This window comes from Penicillium chrysogenum (assembly GCF_028827035.1).
Source record: "Penicillium chrysogenum strain IBT 35668 chromosome Unknown utg000005l_segment0_segment0, whole genome shotgun sequence".
Lineage (NCBI taxonomy): Eukaryota > Fungi > Ascomycota > Eurotiomycetes > Eurotiales > Aspergillaceae > Penicillium > Penicillium chrysogenum.
In genome coordinates this window covers 9,400,027-9,418,517 of record NW_026622753.1, presented here as the reverse complement: position 1 = coordinate 9,418,517, position 18,491 = coordinate 9,400,027, and the positions used below count along the sequence as shown (strand labels likewise).

Sequence of the window (18,491 nt, the reverse complement as noted above, 5' to 3'; positions counted from 1 at the left end):
TTTGATCCCAAACCAGTGAGACAAAGATGTCAGGAATTAAACTCCAGCTCTCATGAAAATCGCAAAGAAATGCACCACAAAGGAACCAGAGAAACCAGAGATCGAGAGCATGGCAAAGCATTGCTCGCTCTATGCAATAAAGAAGAGAACCACCGCTCACCACGGTACATTGAACAAGAAAGGGAAGAAAAAGAACCCCGGCAACCCCATGTTAAATCAGATTATAACCCACCATCTTAAATTGCCATGAATAATTAAACCGTGTTTCAGTCATCCAATGTGAGACGGACACACCGACGGACGCGCTTCTTAAACTCCGCAGGGTCCTCACGCCATAGCCGAGCAGCCTCCACATTCGCCGGGCTTTCATCGTTCGGGCTGGAAAGCATAGAAATGACAGACAGCAGAATCGTCTCGGGGGTTTGCACAGGAGACCAGCGTTCCGAAGCCGACTCATATCCGTATTTGTCCTCCTCGGGTGGGTGCAGGATGGAAATGCAGACGTCGCCATTCTCGTAGACTATCGAATCACAGTAATTGGTGAGTGAATTGTCTATGAAAGATCATTCAATAGGAACCACATACTATTCGGATGGAAGATGGGGGATTCAAACTTCATCTTCGGCGGCCGGTGAGGGTATTCTGGTGGGAAAGAGAGACGGGCTCGGAAGAAACCACCTACGCAAGCAAACTTGTCAGTATTCTTCAACACACTTTCGGGCAGGACAACGTATATCCCCAGGCGGCGTTGTGTTTGCCACAGCACCAGCCCAGGAATTTGACGTTGGACCCTGATATAGCACAATCATCACATACCTCCATACAGCTTCACATCATCTGATATCATGAGCATAACCTCCCATTCGAAAACGTTGTTATCGACCAAGCCGCAACTGATTCCGGGGATGTCCTTATCGGACTGCATCTGCTGCAGTTGGCGGGACAGCATGCGCCCGGCAGGTGAAGTCGCCATGCTGATAATCAGGAAAGAGAAAGCAGAAAGACAGAGATGGAAAATTCTGTCGATATCCGAAGCCGATTTCAATGTCAAAAGGAGGACAAAGAGGAGAAGATGAGGAGAAGGTGAGGGGCGCAAAAAGAAATGAAGGCGGTAAGACTAAAGCGGGGTTTAAATAGCCAAGATGGGAAGGCGGTATGCAACATGGGCACGTAATCGGCTACTATCTGGAGTTGCAGACCTGATTTTTGAGGACCTTAGGAATGCCATGATGTTTGAATCTCGTAGGTCATAATGCAAGTTAGACTATCGTATGGGGCAAACATTCCGATCTCTCCCAGTGATATAGATATAGCAAAGGCATCAATTACACACACATCCAGAGCATTCTTCGTGATCTACCATCTGAGATTCATCGGATCTCAATGGTCTTTTACTCCCAGCTCATTTGGAACCCAGGGGCATCTGAGTTAACGGGCTTGGCAGTCTTGAACATCCAAAAGACCTGAGCACCAAGTACCAAAGCAGCGAAGATACCAAGCGCCACCTCCATGGCGAATGTCTTGCCAATAACCTTGGCGAAGCGGACACGGGCAGCCCAGTCAAAGGTAGTCCATGCATCCATGAGGCCAATCTTGCCGCTGCCACCGGTGATGGCAGGGCTGACTTTACCCCCGAAAGAGCGATCAAATGGCACAATAGTCTCATCCTCTTCAGGAAGCATAGAGGCAGCCACCCGGACAAAAATGACACGAGCTGGCATAGAGATCAGGAATGCCAGAAGAGCAGGAATCACACCGGCACCCATAAAACGGTAGATGGCAACCATAGGTGGGACATCCTGGTCACCGGCAGCATCGAGCCAGCCAGCAAACTTGGCAATGGCCATGGGGATGAAGAAAGCAGCAGCGGTGAGAATATCCTGGAGAGCAGCAGCTGGGGCAATCTTAATCCAGGTCTTATAGCTGGGGATACGCTGGTAGGCACTCTTTGGGGAGGGCTCAGAGATGACGATGTGCACCCAGGCCATCTGCCAAGTAGCCAGGAGAACGCTCAGAATAGACTGAACAATAAACTGGCCCAGGTATGACGTGGTAGGAACAGGGATTAAAGATGACAGGAATCCACGGACCACGGTGTAGCCCACGAACATGGTCATTCCACGGAAGCGAGACCAGTAGCCAGCACGGGAGCGCAGGTGCTTCACAGTGGTGCGCAGCTTGCTGGTGATAGGCTTGGGGGGGAGTAGGAGCAACCAGCTCAGGATCTTCGTCGTTGGTTGGCTTGGTGGGATCAGGACTGGGAGTAATGCGCACGTAGATATCGGGGTTGGTATCTTCAACTACAGCCAGAGTCGCGACCACCATTCCGTAGGTATACTCGACCTGTCGGGTGTTAGTTCCATGAGATTACATCTGGGAAATTGTATCACTTACAGCCCAGAAAGCAAAACAAAACAAGACAACAGTGATAGAAAACAAAGCGACCACGCCTCCATTTGGCTGTTGCTGCTGAGGCTTATCCGATGACTGCATGTGAGTAGCAACAAGCTCGGCGCCCCGGCGCATTAGGGCATTAGTGACGGACATAATGAAGCCGACACCGATGGTGAATATATATTCGATGAAAATGAGATGGAAGCTTTCCAAGGTTGGAAGAGCAAAGATGAGAGGGGAAGATGGGGGCTTTTATCTGATACAAAGGCAGGCAGCAGACCGCTAGCGCCGGACCCGTCGGTACTCTTACAGTACTTAAACTTTGCTGGTGCTCCACCTACAATCCCAGGTACCTGTCGTGTACCCTTCAATCAGCCTCACTCCAGTTGTAGTTGGAACTTGAACATTTTCCTTGCTCTCTAGTAAGATGGCCATATTATAACTATTTACTTTTCAGAGGTCCACGGAGTCCTACTCGGATGGTATAAATATAGAACCCCCTGAGATCATCGGCGTCCAATTCCCTCCGTGCCGACCATGCATCGCCCCCAATCAGCCATGGCCCCCTATGTTAGCGCAAAATCCAGGCTGTAGAGCACTCTCATAGGCGAATCTGGCTCGGCCAATTCTTCCCCTCGCCCATTTAAACCTGTTTGGACATTAGCGCAGATATGGAGTGGGGGAGAAAAAAAAACTTCTTGTTGAGCCTCAACTGTCTCAGGCACAGTGGGTATGCTGCCTATATCCCATCAATCAATTCCTACATATACGAATGGTATTGGATGATGAAATTTGCCCAAAGCTTGTGCACATTCTAGATCTAATGTGACATGGCTAACTCCTGGCACTTATACACCAAAAGAGACCTTCTATAGAATATCGGAAATCAACCAAAGATCTAAAATGACACAAGACGTGATCAGAAAGATGCACGCCAATCAAAGCCAAATCATGGTCGCAAACAACCATCCGTGGATGGGACACAAAACGCTGCAAAAAGAGATCAATCATGGTATGTACACAAAGCATTCCCGTCAACTTTAGTCAAAGAGTTTCTTCATGCCCTTGTGTGCCAGCTCAACGCCAAGGAAAGTGGCGGCATTAGCAGGGACCGCACGAGCCAGAGCTGGTCCGAATCCAGGGAAGAAGGCCTTGAAACCGCCGCTAGCGTAAACTGAGCGGATAACACCACTCATAGTAGGCTTGCCCGGCGCGCTCTGCAGGCGGGACTTGACAGTGTCAACGGGGAAGACAGGAATCCACATGGCGATACCGGCAGCACCACCAGCACACACAACGGCAGATAAGGAGAGCTCGCCCGTCACATTGCCTTCGGCATCCTTGGGGGTCAAGGAGCGCTTGATGTACTCGTAGGCCGCGAAATAGGCGGCGGAGCCGGGGCCATCACGCGCCAACGTCATGGCGCTACCACGGAACACGCTGCGAACACCACCTTCCTTGTACAGCTGACGCACGACATCCATACCACCGGAGTACTTGGGCTTCTCACCTGGGGCCAGAGTCTTCTGGCCCTGGATCTGGAGGAGAACCTTGACACGCTCGAAGGGTGCGGTGATCAGAGTCATAGGGATAGCGGAAAAGAAACCTGCAGAAGAGATCTGCGCAATAGAGTACTGTGGGGTATCGTTCTTGATGGGGACGGTGGAGAACTTGTTCACGAGAGTCTTGCCGACGTCGTAACCCTAATGTTTTGTTAGCATTGCTTCCGATCGGCTCGCGGCTGCTCTGGGTTCCAATATTAAATTAAACAGACGTACCCAAAAGCTGACAGCAACTGTGAAACAGGTCTGGTTAGCGCATAACTCGGCCAATTGCTATGTGAGAGCCATTATAGCTGGTGCTGGAGAACTTACACATGGGAGTGACTCCAACAAGCGGTGCGGAGACACCGGCATACAAGCCCTACGACACCGTTGTCAGTTCGGTCGCGACATATTCGACGTGCTCGTGATAATCATACTCGGGCCAATCCTTCACGGGCAACTGTCTTCCTGACCACATCCATGGCACCCGAGTAAATGCCCTTCTCGGCCGTCTGCAGGCGCACCTTCACCAGATCAAACGGGTGTCCGACAATCACAGCGCAGAGACCACCAGCGGCACCAGCTGCGAGAGAGCGCAGCTGTACAATTGTCTGGTTGACGGCCTTGGTCTCGACGACCTTGAGCTCGTCTTTCAGCTCTTGCGTGGGGGTGGTAGAGGTGGACATTGCGGGCGGGTCGGAGCGGGGAAGAAGTAGGGATGGAGATGGAGGAAGAGAAAAAGAAGAGGAAGAGGAAGGCGAAGACAGGACAGGAGCTAAGCGTAAGATGTAGAGGTAATTAATAGTGCAATAAGCGAAGAAAAAAAAAAAGACCGGAGATCTAATGATTGGGACACCGACAAACCGAAGCCGACTGGTCTTCCCCGGACGAAGGTGTGCCTCGGCTCGGCAACGGAAAAATAGACTTCCCGTAGATAGCACGTAGAAAGGGAGTCTACAGTACTGTGACACCAAATTTTGTATGGGACTTTGGGGATGGTTTGATCTTTTTATAGGAATTGACTCACTTAGGTAGGTATGCTCTTCTTATATAACGTCGGGGGCCTCCGAGTGCGTTGGTCCGGGTGAACGGGAAAGCTCAACTTCTCCACGTTTCCCCCGCGGGATAAAGGATGGCCGCGTTAGGACTAGGTTTTATTGCTGCATCTCCCTATATTCCTAAAACTAAAATGTATAGATGCAGTGCAGATATATATTACCTATATTGCATAACTACAACATATGTGTAGGTACTTGGAAATATAGGTGAGATCTACATGTGTAATATGTGCACCGAGCACCGGTCGCGATCACATGGAAATCCACATGCCTTCATCAGTGCGACGCTAACGATAGTAATTAGTATTATGGATACCTTAGCTACGCCCATGTCAGCTCTCATAACTACATATGTTAGACATACGTTAGTTATGGGAGTACTAAAATCCAGGCAATTTGGGTTTAAACAACAGGGTTTGGTTTCCTGTTTGAATGTCTGTTCAACGCCTCAGTACGGAGTATAGAAGGATAAATGCCATAAGATAGATTTCATTCATTAAGCTCGACATTAAATTAACAGCTCCGTAGAGTAAAAAGAAGACAAAACATGATTGTACCCATGAACGCGTTCCATATTGTACCTATACAAGCCAGACGGCGACACATGAATCGTAGCCCATAAATTGATAGAGGGATACATGAGAGCGGCCTCTACGCCTTCACATGTGAGAAATTTACAGGGCGAGGATGGCGAGCATGCCGAGGACACCCATAGCACCACCGCCAACAGTGGCCATGGGGGCAGCGGCACCCTCGCTGGCGGAGGGAGAAGCAGAGCCGGAAGCAGAGCTATCAGAACCGGAGCCGGAGCCAGACTCGGTGGCTGAGCCGCTGCCAGACTCGCTGCCAGACTCGGAGTCAGACTCAGAGCCACTGCCGGAGCCAGTGGAGGTGGAAGAGGCGCCGGTGCTAGTGCGGGTCACCATGGAACCGGAGGCGTCAGTGCTCTAGAGATATGGTCAGCGTGATCCTGAAGGAGAAGATGAAGTGTGTCTTACGGTGACGGTGGAAACGGAGCCAGTGGTGGAAGCAGAGCCGGTGACGGAGCCAGAGGCGCCAGAGCCAGAGGCAGTCTTGGAGCCAGAAGCGTCAGAGCCGGTAGCGCTGGCGTCAGAGCCGGTGGCAGTCTTGGAGCCAGAGGCATCAGTGCCAGTAGCGCTGGCATCAGAGCCAGTGGTGGAGGCACCAGCACCGGAGCCGGAGGCAGAGCTGGAGCTAGAGTCGGAGTCGGCGTCAGAGCCAGCAACACCACCTGCGATATAATGTTAGTTTACCGTATCAAGTGTTATGGATATGATCCATGGTAGTCACATACCAGGGCACTTGGCGACGGCCATGGCGAGAACCTTCTCGGCGTCGTCGTTGGGGCAGGCCTCCTTGGTGCAGTCACGGATACCGAACTTGTAGTTGTCGCTCTTGCAGAGACAGGCGAGGTCACCAGCCTTGCAACCCAAGTCGGCAGCCTGGTTGCTCATGTTGGAGAGACACATGGACTGGTAACACGGGATGAGATTAGCATTGAGCATGATCCAACAGGGAGTAACTCGAACTCACAGCGCACTCAGAGGCAGAAGGGTCAGCGGCCATGGCGCCAGAGGCGGCCATCAAGGCCAGAGCAACGGGGGTGAAGGACTTCATGATTAGAGATTAGGGGGAAAGGGGATTGAGGATAGTATGTGAGTGTTGCAGAAAGAAGAATTGGCAAAGTGGAAACTGGAAGAAATATATGGGGGGGTCTTTTTATAAAGAGAGCCCTGAGAAACCAAAAAGAAAAACAAACTCTGCATCACAACACACCAGCCACCTGCCCCAGACTACAACATATAAATTTGAGTCTCCATAGTGGACAAAAGAGGAAGAAAGTGGACGATGCGGACGGTACAGCCCAATCATCATGAAGGTGTGGATTGCCCTCGCAGGGCCAGTTGGGACTGTCCTGCTACCCAACGTGGCTATAGGAGCGAGAGAAAATCCATTGCCTGACCCATATGAAGTCATCACGGTATCCAAATCCTGGATCTGCTCACTGAAATGGGGGAGGATCGTCTTGGAGATCGCTCGCACCCCTTCTTGATGCCGATCTCATAGGTTCATCCAATCGCCAAGGGGGTCTTACTCCACTTAATGAATTGGATTTCAGATTTCAGATTTTGGCTTTTTCCACGATGTTCTCCATTATTGGAGCCCTCTCCCATCTTGCCGATGGAGAACTCCGTGTGGCTGCAGGGGTAACCAAGGATTGATAGGTGGTTCATGGTGGCTCATGGTGGCTCATGGGTGGTTCATGGGGGCAGTTCATGGGGTTCCCAAGGTTTTCCGTTCCTTTTCAGCCGATCTGAACAATGTTGAGAGGTCGAAACGGGTGGGGATCGATCCGAATCGGGGGACCGGGAGTACCTCAGTAAATCTGAATTGTCGAATCGCCGCACCTCCCGATCGCACTATTGAAATTTGGGAAACTCAGCTCTTTGCCACTGTGGCTGAACAGCGCCACACTCATCAGTTAGGTATTATTACTATTACTATTACATATTACCTACCTAGGTACCTAGGTAGGTACATACTATCTATTATTCCCAAGGTTATTATTATCAAAGGACTATTCCAAAGCTGTGTCTCTGTGTCTATGTACCGAGTAGTGAAGTACTCTGTCCCGTCTGCTGATCAAGGCTTGTCTAGGAGAACCCCTGGAAAGGGATTAGAGAGATTTGAGATACATAACATTTACTATGTACAACATATGTACGGAGTACTCCGTATTAAAATTGGAATCATTCGGATTTGCATCTTCTCCTTCCTTTTTTGGCTTTTTTCCTTATTTTTCCTTTTCATTAGACTATTCAAATCTTTCGTAGATCGAAATCAAATATTCACCAATTGAATGCGAGACACTACAATACTCTACAACATACGGAGTACACATACATACACTAATCCTCCTAGGAAACATTTTATAGGCTTGACATCACGTGAAATTGTGGCCCCTGATCAGTACGTACGGAGTACAGGGTACAGAGTCATTCCTATTTCCTGGCACATTTTGTTGACATTTTGATATAATCCAACATTATGCGCCAAGCACGCTGAGCATATGTCTAGCAAATGCAGCTGTATGTATGGAGTACTCTGTACTCACCGGCATGTTCCCGCTGTTGTCAAAGCCTGCATCAATTGAAGCTCCTATTCGTGCAGATGTCATACCTGGGAACCTGCATAGATTCACCCTTCCCTTGGCAAATTCAGACACCGCTATCCCTAACTTCCTATGTCCTCAAGGCTGAGGTTTTGCCATACGGAGTACCGTGTTGACAACGGTCTCTTATCTCTACACTATAGGCTAAGCCCAACCGGTACTAATGTACTAAATCACTAATGCACTAATGATATTGACGTTACATTTGAGTCCAGCACTACTGCCTCGACCACGAGGTGCTTATCTCGACTTCCCCGCTACAAAAACGCTCCTTCTATACAAACCTCCAGGGCAACCTAGAAAGTTCCAATTATTACTAGTAACCCAGTTTTGTTTAACAAAATGGTTCTCAGGAGTTCAAACTTACCGTTGACCTTGGAATTCGATGCCTTGGTACAGCAGCAGATGGATAAATGGAAAGTCCCCGGACTATCCATGGCAGTGGTTCATGGCTCCAGCACCTGGTCAAAGGTATGGAGACATCCATGGATGATTCACTCGATGAGTATAGAGTGCAGATCACTAAACTACATTTCAGGCGTACGGATTCGCTCAGTTTCCTGATCGCAGGATGACCACCGATTCCCTTTTCTCTACCTGTAGCACCACCAAAGCATTCACCGCAGCGGCCATGTCTCTCGCCATCGACGATAGCAGGAATACCGAATCCCCCCTTCGCTGGGACACACCAATGGCATCCATACTGAGAGATGATTTCGTGCTGGGGAAAGACTACAACACAATGCATACTACCATAGAAGATGCTCTATCGCACCGTTCAGGGCTATCAACTCACGACGCTTGTTTAAGTTTAGCGCATCCCCAGAGATCCCTACGTGAAGCAGTTCGAAATTTGCGACATCTTCCTATAGCCTACGCTCCCCGCACTATCTTCTCTTACAACAACAACATGTATATTGCTGTATCTCATGCATTGGAACAAATCGAAGGCAGAACTCTCGGCGAGACTCTCAAGAAACGCATTTGGGATCCATTAGGGATGAACGACACGTATTTCTCCGTGACAGGTGTCGCGGAGGACCCATCTCTTCGTCCCCGGCTCGTGCAGGGCTACACCTGGGACGCGGACACCGAAACTTACATCGCAGAACCGTACATGAATGACGCCGCTATCACTGGAGCCGGCGCTATGGTGAGCAGCGTACTCGAGTACACCAAGTGGCTACGCGCGATAATCTATCAAAAGGGTGCCATCTCTCCACAAGGCCACATATAACTGCTGAAGCCACGCACGGTCATCACAGATTGGGAGGAGCTTGTGGGACCTCCTCCGGTCCCATGTCATCTCTATGCTCTGGGGTGGTTTGTGAGTAGTTACCGCGGCAAGCCATTGTACTGGCACAGTGGGAGTTTCGCCGGATTCGGCATTATGGTGGGCTTCGTACCGAGCAACGGCTTTGGCTTTGCTATGATGGGTAACACGGCCAATGCCCGGAATGCGCAGGTGGAGGTTTACATGCACCTTCTGGATCAGTTTACCGGTGGACCAGGGATCCCACACTCAGTGGGCCAGGCGACCGAACCAGAAAACAGGAGGATGAAGGCCAGGTCGGAGTGTATGGAAGAAGCCATCAAACGGCTTTATCCGTCTCTGCCCGATCCTGCTATTCCTCATGCTCTACAGTTAAGCCAATATGCGGGGAGATATGAGCATCCCGCGTACAGTTCTATCACTCTATCCCTCAGAAACGGATGTTTGGTTGCAGACCTACTGGACCGTGCTGTACCTTCCCTTATCACTCTCGCCCATGCAAGCGGGGAGTTCTTTGTGGCGCACCACTACCAGCCCAAGAAAATCGGATCTCTCTCTGGTTACTACGCAACTGAATTCATAGTGGGTTCCAATGGAATTGCCACGGCAATGGGCATGGATGTGGAACCCGCTTTGAATGGGGAGAAGATGTGGTTCGGTCGCAAGTGCTGATGCTTATGATTCAATATTTTATATTCGTCGCCGTGAAATGTCGAAAGTGGATCGGCCTGTATCAATAAAATTTTGAATAGAGCAAAATCTCAATATCAATCCCCCTCTACGAAATTGGAAGGATATACTCCGCAAATTGAAGCCTATTACCAAGTCCATCAGACTTCCCAAGTGGCAATGCGAAAAAAAATACCGATGCCTAACATCCAACCATACACCCTCCACCCTCGGCGATGCCGGCGATGCCGAATCGGCTCGGGATGGGTCCGGTGGAGTCGAACAAAAATTTTATCTGGAAAAGCAGACAGAAGCAAAAATTTAGTGACCGACGCAGGGATCGAACCTGCAATCTCTTGATTCGTAGTCAAGCGCCTTGCCATTGGGCCAGCCGGCCTTGTATGTTGTAGACTCGGGCAAAATATGGCACTATCTTGGGCCAGTCGATATTGGGCATATTTCATCCCAGAAAATGCTCATTTCCAGGCGTATTGTGATAGAGTCATAGATACAGATCGGTAAGAAGAGATATATACAAGGTAAAAGAAAAGAAAAACGTGGTATGAGGGTATGTTAATGCAAGAAAACGCCGTGACAGAAACCGAAAATCAGATGCCGCCCATATCGCCCATATAGTCCAGACCGAGTCATACATTTGACTCGGTAGTGTCTGTCACATAAACATGCGGCACCATGGGGGTCTTTTCAGAAACCGTGCCTTCTTCCACTGAGATAATCCGTGACCTATCGCCTAGTACCTTTTGCCATCCAAGACGTACTCCCAAGGACATCAGCAGCTCTCCGATGAAGAACCCGACCAAGCAGGCCACCAGCCCAGCGGCAGTACCCAGCAAAGCAGGAAGAATGATGGGGCGGATGATTCGCATAAAGGAGTTCTTGTGATGGCTGTTGTGGTGAGGACGACGATGTTCAGGGTGGTGGTGGAGGTGAGCCGGGGTGGCCCAGAAGGAAAAGAAACGAGTCTCCGATCCAGAGTCGGTTGTGGCTTTACTGCTGATGACCCTGATAGCACGGTTTTGAGCAGAAGATTCCGTAAGCGGGGCTGAATCGCGGGCTGGCGCCGTGGTCTTGGACTTGATCTTGGGCTTGTCGAAAATGGAACCGAACCGTGTCCTCCAGTAATTCATCACCCACGTCTGGCTCTTCTGAGATACATGATCTCCCTGATCACTGCCATGAGCTGGTTCGACACGGATGCGAGTCATCTCGTACTTTTCATTTTGGAAGGCGAGAAGGTCGACGACTACTGCGTCCGGTGACACGAGGTTTCCCTGCAGATCGAACCACTCGACTCGCACGCGGATCATATCCGCCGTGGATTCCATTTCGTCTGTGGGGAGTGTTTGAGTCTCGAGCGTGTAGGATAATTCCACAGTCTTGTCACTGGGGTTGAATTCATAGAGGGGCGCGTGCAGCTGCATTATCTCTGATGGAGGATAGACTTGGTGTTCATTGGCGTACAGGCTTCCATTCTGGATGGATAAACTTATAGACTGTATTATGTTAGTGTGGCGAGTAACTGATAAAATAGGTATCACCCACGATTCTTGATCTAACGCCATCTTCGAGGTTGTGGGAAGAAGGAACGAAAGGGAGTCGGAGTCTATGAGGGTTGGGGATGGAAGAAGCGACAGCACTGCCTAGGCAGAGGATTGTCCATAGCAACATAACTACCTAGGTAGTGGGGGTATTGTGAAGTAAAGGATAGAAATAGAAAGAGGGTGAACTGTAGAAAGAACAAAGGAAAAAAAGAGAGAGAGAGAGAGAAGATATTTAACCTTTCAGGGTTCTGGGGTTTTTCTACCCTTATAATACATATTCTACCCAGGTATACTAAGTAATACTAATAAGCACTAATAGTACTAATAGTAGCAGTAATAGTACATAGTATAAGACGGGAAAGCTTAGCGTTGGTTTTTATCCACCGAACATGTTTCACTCGCTTTTAGTGGCTCTTCGGGGGCTATTCTTAGTATATGTGACTCTACTTTTCATTATTGAGAGCCTCATCTGAACTTTTCATGTCTCAAACTTCTTTTCTTTTTCTTTTCTTTTTCTTCTTTTTCTTCTTCTTTTTTGAGACTTGCAGACTCGTAACCCTTGAGACCACGTATCTATTAGTATTTAGTATGGAGTACATATTAGAACAGTGCCGATCTGAACGGATCCGGCATTGTTCAGTTTCCTGCTGCCTAGGTATATACTCCATTCTTACGGAGTACCAGTTCCCTACAATTGTCTAACGGTCTTCGCTCTAGCGTAATCCTTCGAAACTGACTTCCAAGGTTCCCGTCAAAACGTGGGATTTCGGGGTGCGCGGACGCCGAACCGCCTCTGGCTATTAGATCGACATGATTCGAGGCAAGAGTGCGAACCCCCAATGTGGTAAGTGAGAAAATGATCAAAAAGTCGTAGATGTGATCGTCCCATAAAGATTGAAAGTCCCTTCCTCCGTATGTACCTCGTACTGGACCCTGAAAATCCACGTTGGCCCCCAACCGCTGCCGACGGGGAATTATTAGCGTGGACATGCGTGGATGTGATAGGATAGAAAACATCGGGGACTTCGAAAATCTTGGCAAAACAAGAAACCCCCAGGCTTTAGTCGAAATAAGCGGTTGAAAATACGAGTACAATGTCAAATTCCCTCAAACTTTAAGGCCCTTTGTCTCGGAATGAAACATCTGACTCATGCTGAAGAGTTATCTACGTATAACTACCATTTATTTATTCCTAGTCCAATCGGCCTCGTCTATGTAACACGTGGATGGCGTAGCATGCGAAGGATATCTCGTCATTCTCATTTAATTGTCTCGGACACTTTAAACCCTGCCCATATATTTACTAGACATCATATGTACACCGTACCTATAACATAATATAGGCTCAAGTTTCCTTATAATAGGGCGCATTTTGCCAGAACCGACAGCGTGGGTTATTGGTCAGGTCTCGCGTCGGCTGGATAGTGTGATTGCCAATGTTCATGAGCCGTGCATGCTGACCATGTTCTCTGAAAACCGGTGCCAGTGGAGATTTCGGCACACCATGCTGGACAAAGCTGGTGAAATAGTCCTGCATGGCCAGCGCCACGGTCACGTTGGCGACCCCCGAGGGCGAAGAGCCACTCCCGTTATTGTAAAAAGTGTACGAGACATCCTGTCCATGTAGCGCGGGTGGTATGCTGAACTTATACGCATAGGTCTCGTTGTAGAAAGCACGATTGATATAATCGGTATTGCACTGGAAGATGAGATCGGAGATGACGAGCGCCGTGCGCGCGACCGAGTCGGTGTATCCATAGGAGCCGTTGTAGACCGGTGGGTAGAGGACATCCAAGACAAAGTCAGACACATTGGCCGGAATATTCGGTGACAAGGTCTTCATTTGAGTTTCCAGACCGGTGCTGTTAACGCTGTCGGGCGAAGTAAAGACCAACCCTTCGTTCGCGTTATGGCCAACCATGATGTTCAAGTTGTGGTCAAAGTCGCCTCGAAGCAAAAGTTGGCCCGGTAGAGCGGGCACGAAGCTGCCGTCCACTACGGGCCCGTAGGTGAATTGTCCCCACTGAGATTTGGTCGCGACCTGGTATGCATTGGCGGCGATCAATTTGTCCGATGGCAATTTCCGGGCTTGTTCAATCGTGCTAACATTGAGAATCCCTAAAAACTGCTGCAGGGTGTCTTCTTGTTGCTCTTCGCCAATGACGGGGACCCAGCCCGGGCTCTGCAAGATCGCTTGCTTGAAGGGTGCAGCACCCCGTGTGCCTCCATAGGCGGTGATCTGATGAAGGATCGATCCTGCTCCGGCAGACTCTCCCATAACTGTGACCCGGGTTGCATCTCCACCGAAAAGGTGAATATTCTTATATACCCAGTCAAGAGCAAACCGTTGGTCGTGGAGTGCTGCGTTGGCGGTGCCATTGGCTGTGATACTGTCACCACCAAGCCAGCCAAATGCGCCCAGCTTGAGAGGAATTAGCATTCTCATGGCACCATCCTAAAGATATTCTAACTTACTCGATAATTTAAGGCGACGTAGACAATCCCATCATTATTTCCCAGCCTGCTTCGCTGAATCAACCCAGTTGGGTTCGAGCTACTTTTGTCTCCTCCCACATACCCTCCGCCATAGATCCACACCAGCACCGGTGCCAAGTTCTTTCGAGATGTCGCCGTTTTATTCTTTGTACGCTCGAAGATGTCTTTGGGGACAACAACGTCAAGGAATAGACAGTCCTCAGTGGTGCGTGGGTCTTGCTCCGCCGCCTTGTACCCATAAGAAGAGATGTTGGTGGATTGAGAGAAGGACTGGTTATAGAAGTAGCTCAAGAGGAAGGCCGGTTGAACATTTGTCGACCACAATGGGGCTGCCTGTGGGCATATCTTTCCCACGGAGCCGTTCTGGATGTGTTCTCTGTTTTCTTTTGGGAGTATAGGGGCCTGGAATCTCAGGTCACCAACTGGAGGTGCCGCATAGCGGATATTGCTGAAATTATAGAGGCCATGGGAGCTCTATTCCGAGTGTTAGATAATAAATTCAGACACCGAATATGAAAAGAACTTAGCTGACATTGAATGAAATTGCTTGGTGTATCTCATATCCCAGATCAACCACAGGTAATTTGGAGGCCAGACACGCTGAAGCCAGCGTCAGCAGTAACACGGTGACCATCTTGACCCCAGAACAGCAAAATAAAAACGTGGGGAGGATAGGCCGTTTAGATCTTCTGTGTTTATATTAATGCCGGGAACCCGGAGGTCTGCGGATACTTAGGTGGAGTATATGATCCACCGGACAACCAGAGGTGTTTTCTAGTCAACTAGTAAACTTCCCTGCCAATCAATGTAAGCCAAGCTTAGCCATGTGGGAAATCAAGTCAGCGTTCCTTTTCTGCGATATGCGTGATGATGTCAAAGCGTGACATCGCTTATAACAAACCAATAAGAGATGAGATTCCCCAGAATTCGTCTTTCAATCCATCAACGCTATACTAAATCTGGGGTTGAACTCCGTATCTACAAGGCACAGAAGGGAATTGTTGAGCACAGACTTGCGGGGTACTCCGAGAACAACATTCAGACGGAGATTCCGATTATGCATTGTTGCCTAGAACCTTCTGGTTTGCTTCGTTTATTTCGCAGTTGGATTAATCCCTCAGCCATCGACCTCACGGATCTTATACTCGAACATCTGGTTAGAAGGCACTTCATGCTCATTCTGGAGTTTCGCAGCACTCTCGGTGCCCGCTGCTGGCACACGGTACTCGAACCGTTTTCCATGTGCTGGCACAGATCCGTCGGGCAGTGCATATGGGAAAGGCAGGTACTCGGGTAATAGACCCAGCTGCACCAGTACTGTTGCTTGGTCCCATGCAATGTGTTCATGGAACAAGCGATCTCCGCGGATGTTGACTACAGATGTGAATGGAACGCGAACGTGCTTGCCCGTAGGAGGAATTCCGGGGATCCTAAGAGTGAAGATGTTAGTTGATTGCTCGATTTGATCACAGGGAAACACTCACATCCAGTCTATCTCCTTCACATGAGTGAAGACAAATATGAACTCGTCCACAATACGGTCGGTACCGACTGTCCGACTAATAAGCTCCAAGGCTGTATCATCGGGGTTGTTGAAGATGAAGTGATTGAGATAAAAGTGACTTAAACGAGCTCGTCCAATGCCTCCTGTTAGAGTCGGCACATGGTTCACGTAAGGCTCCGAGACCATCGTCGCCATTGTCTTTTCGACCGAGCGTACTTCAAATTCATAATAGGTGTGCTCGTCCCAGATCTTCTCAAGGTCAAAAAAGGGGCCGCCCACGTGCTTTTTAACAAATCCGACACTCCGCGTGTGAGCTACTCCTGCTGTCGATATCTTGAAATCCGGATGGCCGGGGATCATGAAGCTAGGAGCGGGTACGCCGGAGTATATGTGTGTGGTTTTTCCTTCCTCTTCCTTCTTCTCACCTTCCATTGGACTAGACAGCTGGAAAAGGGTGGACTGGAAGAATGGAATGTTCCAAGAATCGAAAAATACTGCGGCAATCAGAGCTGTGCCTTGAACTAGTGCACCTTGCAGACTGCCCTCGAACTGGGGAGCATAATCTTCCTTTGATCCGTACACTGAGTTAAGGTCAGTAGAGATTAGTTGAATAACTGGGTCGACACTTCAGTACCTATCAATCCAACCTTCTCCTTCGTGTCGCACTCTAGCCTCTCTGTTAAGCCACGCTCAGCTTCTTGAAGAAGCTCTCGTAGAGATGATATATCAATGGCAGACTTCTCATCCAAGGTAATCTGCGCCACGATAAAGCTTTCCTCTGCCCATTTTTTGAGGGGTTCTGGATCAAGCGTCTTGTTTTGCTGCTGACATGTCGCATAACAAAGAGGTCGAATGAGAATCAGTCCTGGACCGTGTCCACAGCGAGAAAGAGGGGGCTGAATGGTCAAGTTTGGACTCAAGCCCACTTGAATGGAAGACAAACTTGACTCGGTCATTTTCAGTCAGACAGATTAGAAGTTGAGCAAAACCCGGGGGTTTCAAAGTGGCCGGGCGATCGTTATATACCCGGGCTCTCCCCCACTCGGTCCGCCAGTAAGGACAAAGGCGAGACTTAGTTAACTGTGCAATACAGGGCTCCCTCCGTACATAGACTTCAAAACCTAGAAAATCAGAAACTCAGGTAATTATTGCAATTGTCGCACTTATTCATATGCGGTACCACACACGTGACCTGTCGTCGAAGCTCGGCCCGTTTCCACGCGCGAGCTGTCGCTCTCCCAAGAACACAACCCAACAATGAACGCACTTGTCCAGTCGGCCCTGACTGATGTCGAATCTAAACTCAATGCTCTTCTGACTAGCCTCACAACCTCTCCCACTGCTGCAGGAGCCCCCGCGGCAGCTGTCGCCCTGCTCGATTCGGACGATGCGCTAACCTCCGCCATTGAAACCCTTCGACAGCACCAAGAAAACCATGCAAAGATCCTACGACTGCGAAACGAGGCGCAACAATTGGAGGACCGAGTCAAGGGCATCGTGGGGGACATTGAAGGCTTCGAGAAAGAGGTCCGCACAGCTTGTGGGGACAACGGCGACAGCGACAGCGATTTCGATTTTGACTCCGATGACGATCTCGGGGGAAAGAACTCACTGCTACGGGGAATCAAGGAGATTGACTACAAGTTACTCTTGGATTTCGCACGTCGCATCAGCAAATACAACCACGAAGCAGCAGCCGACGCCGCAACAGGCGTTGTGAAACGGCAAGAACAAGGAAAACCCCTCGCCGACAAGGATGTGACGATGACGGGAATGAACGGAGAACAACCAACAGATGAGGGCGCCGAGCCAGTAGCATCTGTCACCAAAAACGCAACGCAGTGGTTGGACGATTCCGCGAACGTTACGCGCCAGGTCTACATGCTGCCCTACCCGATGGAGGAACGGATACGGATGGGATTGATGGGTCAAATCCAGCTTTCTGCTGGTGACGATCCCGAAAAGGAGGTTGAGCGGTTATTACGCGAATCTGAGGGTCTTGGGGCCGCAGAACCGCCAGCAGCGGTGGAACCAGCGGAAAGCACAAAGCAGGCAGACGAGGCTGCAAGGGCTGCGGCTCAGGCCGGGTCATCAGCCGCTGGAATGCCGCGGGCGCATGCCGTAGCACTAGCACCAAAACCAAAGCCCAAGGCGATGCTGGACCTTGATCTCTATGACCCCGAAGAGGATGAGGATTGATTGTTTTTAACGCGGGCGTTGCATTCTATTTCCATGATGATACCAGCTACAACAGCACGAAATGCCATTTAAGATATTACTTCTCTGAACTGTGTCTCATTCCACATTGCATATCTTGGTTCCTTTCGTCCAGCTATTGCATCTTATGGACTGAAGATTTGGCCGCCCATCCCCGGAACCTCTTGCCATACAAGTAGAATGGGATGGTGCAGAACACCACACTGCTATCAACGACATGTTCAAGTTGGTTGGCATGACAAACTTATTCTCTTCTACCGACGAGGTGATGAACTTAGAGACCCTGCACTCCTTTGGTGCTTACATATGTAGTGTAGGTAGGATTCTATAGCGACGGTGCGAGTGCTAACACATATATTTTAGTCTGAATGTAAACACAACCATATACATTCAGGAATCAGAAACGACGTGTCTATGGATATATATATAGTTTAACACACTATTTTAACTAACTTGGGTTCTCGCCTCTCGGCAATCAAAGCGGTCTCGTGCCGTCGGAAGGGAAGCTGATGGCTATTAATACGTTTTATTTGAGGCGTTTCAACTGCTCTGCAATCTGTTGTAGATGTAAATAAGGCCCC

The 18,491-nt window shown here is 49.4% G+C and overlaps 10 protein-coding genes across 10 annotated transcripts; 3 read left to right on the top strand and 7 right to left on the bottom strand.

Moving 5' to 3' along the window:
* Nucleotides 1–266: 266 nt before the first annotated feature.
* On the bottom strand, nt 267–973 carry N7489_011933 (putative ubiquitin conjugating enzyme; the record flags this gene model as incomplete). Its single annotated transcript, XM_056717682.1, has 3 exons — nt 267–520; nt 586–678; nt 817–973. 3 exons carry the CDS (start codon nt 971–973, stop codon nt 267–269), a joined length of 504 nt encoding a protein of 167 aa, XP_056565304.1.
* Nucleotides 974–1,391: 418 nt separating this feature from the next.
* N7489_011932 (uncharacterized protein) lies at nt 1,392–2,547 on the bottom strand (the record flags this gene model as incomplete). The annotated part of the gene is made up of 3 exons (XM_056717681.1): nt 1,392–2,192; nt 2,215–2,343; nt 2,395–2,547. The coding sequence occupies 3 exons, from the start codon at nt 2,545–2,547 to the stop codon at nt 1,392–1,394; spliced, it is 1,083 nt and encodes a 360-aa protein (XP_056565303.1).
* An 887-nt stretch (nt 2,548–3,434) lies between these two features.
* On the bottom strand, nt 3,435–4,624 carry N7489_011931 (carnitine:acyl carnitine antiporter; the record flags this gene model as incomplete). The annotated part of the gene is made up of 4 exons (XM_056717680.1): nt 3,435–4,097; nt 4,173–4,189; nt 4,269–4,317; nt 4,376–4,624. The coding sequence occupies 4 exons, from the start codon at nt 4,622–4,624 to the stop codon at nt 3,435–3,437; spliced, it is 978 nt and encodes a 325-aa protein (XP_056565302.1).
* A 1,046-nt stretch (nt 4,625–5,670) lies between these two features.
* On the bottom strand, nt 5,671–6,634 carry N7489_011930 (CFEM domain-containing protein; the record flags this gene model as incomplete). The annotated part of the gene is made up of 4 exons (XM_056717679.1): nt 5,671–5,943; nt 5,995–6,248; nt 6,312–6,489; nt 6,551–6,634. The coding sequence occupies 4 exons, from the start codon at nt 6,632–6,634 to the stop codon at nt 5,671–5,673; spliced, it is 789 nt and encodes a 262-aa protein (XP_056565301.1).
* Nucleotides 6,635–6,890: 256 nt separating this feature from the next.
* On the top strand, nt 6,891–7,070 carry N7489_011929 (uncharacterized protein; the record flags this gene model as incomplete). Its single annotated transcript, XM_056717678.1, has 1 exon — nt 6,891–7,070. The coding sequence occupies one exon, from the start codon at nt 6,891–6,893 to the stop codon at nt 7,068–7,070; it is 180 nt and encodes a 59-aa protein (XP_056565300.1).
* A 1,461-nt stretch (nt 7,071–8,531) lies between these two features.
* Nucleotides 8,532–10,134, top strand: N7489_011928 (uncharacterized protein; the record flags this gene model as incomplete). Its single annotated transcript, XM_056717677.1, has 3 exons — nt 8,532–8,660; nt 8,728–9,397; nt 9,455–10,134. The coding sequence occupies 3 exons, from the start codon at nt 8,532–8,534 to the stop codon at nt 10,132–10,134; spliced, it is 1,479 nt and encodes a 492-aa protein (XP_056565299.1).
* Nucleotides 10,135–10,778: 644 nt separating this feature from the next.
* N7489_011927 (uncharacterized protein) lies at nt 10,779–11,820 on the bottom strand (the record flags this gene model as incomplete). The annotated part of the gene is made up of 2 exons (XM_056717676.1): nt 10,779–11,645; nt 11,695–11,820. The coding sequence occupies 2 exons, from the start codon at nt 11,818–11,820 to the stop codon at nt 10,779–10,781; spliced, it is 993 nt and encodes a 330-aa protein (XP_056565298.1).
* A 1,218-nt stretch (nt 11,821–13,038) lies between these two features.
* N7489_011926 (uncharacterized protein) lies at nt 13,039–14,823 on the bottom strand (the record flags this gene model as incomplete). Its single annotated transcript, XM_056717675.1, has 3 exons — nt 13,039–14,115; nt 14,169–14,663; nt 14,722–14,823. 3 exons carry the CDS (start codon nt 14,821–14,823, stop codon nt 13,039–13,041), a joined length of 1,674 nt encoding a protein of 557 aa, XP_056565297.1.
* Nucleotides 14,824–15,306: 483 nt separating this feature from the next.
* Nucleotides 15,307–16,649, bottom strand: N7489_011925 (uncharacterized protein; the record flags this gene model as incomplete). The annotated part of the gene is made up of 3 exons (XM_056717674.1): nt 15,307–15,619; nt 15,674–16,274; nt 16,328–16,649. The coding sequence occupies 3 exons, from the start codon at nt 16,647–16,649 to the stop codon at nt 15,307–15,309; spliced, it is 1,236 nt and encodes a 411-aa protein (XP_056565296.1).
* A 301-nt stretch (nt 16,650–16,950) lies between these two features.
* N7489_011924 (uncharacterized protein) lies at nt 16,951–17,892 on the top strand (the record flags this gene model as incomplete). The annotated part of the gene is made up of 1 exon (XM_056717673.1): nt 16,951–17,892. The coding sequence occupies one exon, from the start codon at nt 16,951–16,953 to the stop codon at nt 17,890–17,892; it is 942 nt and encodes a 313-aa protein (XP_056565295.1).
* Between the last annotated feature and the right edge of the window lie 599 nt (nt 17,893–18,491).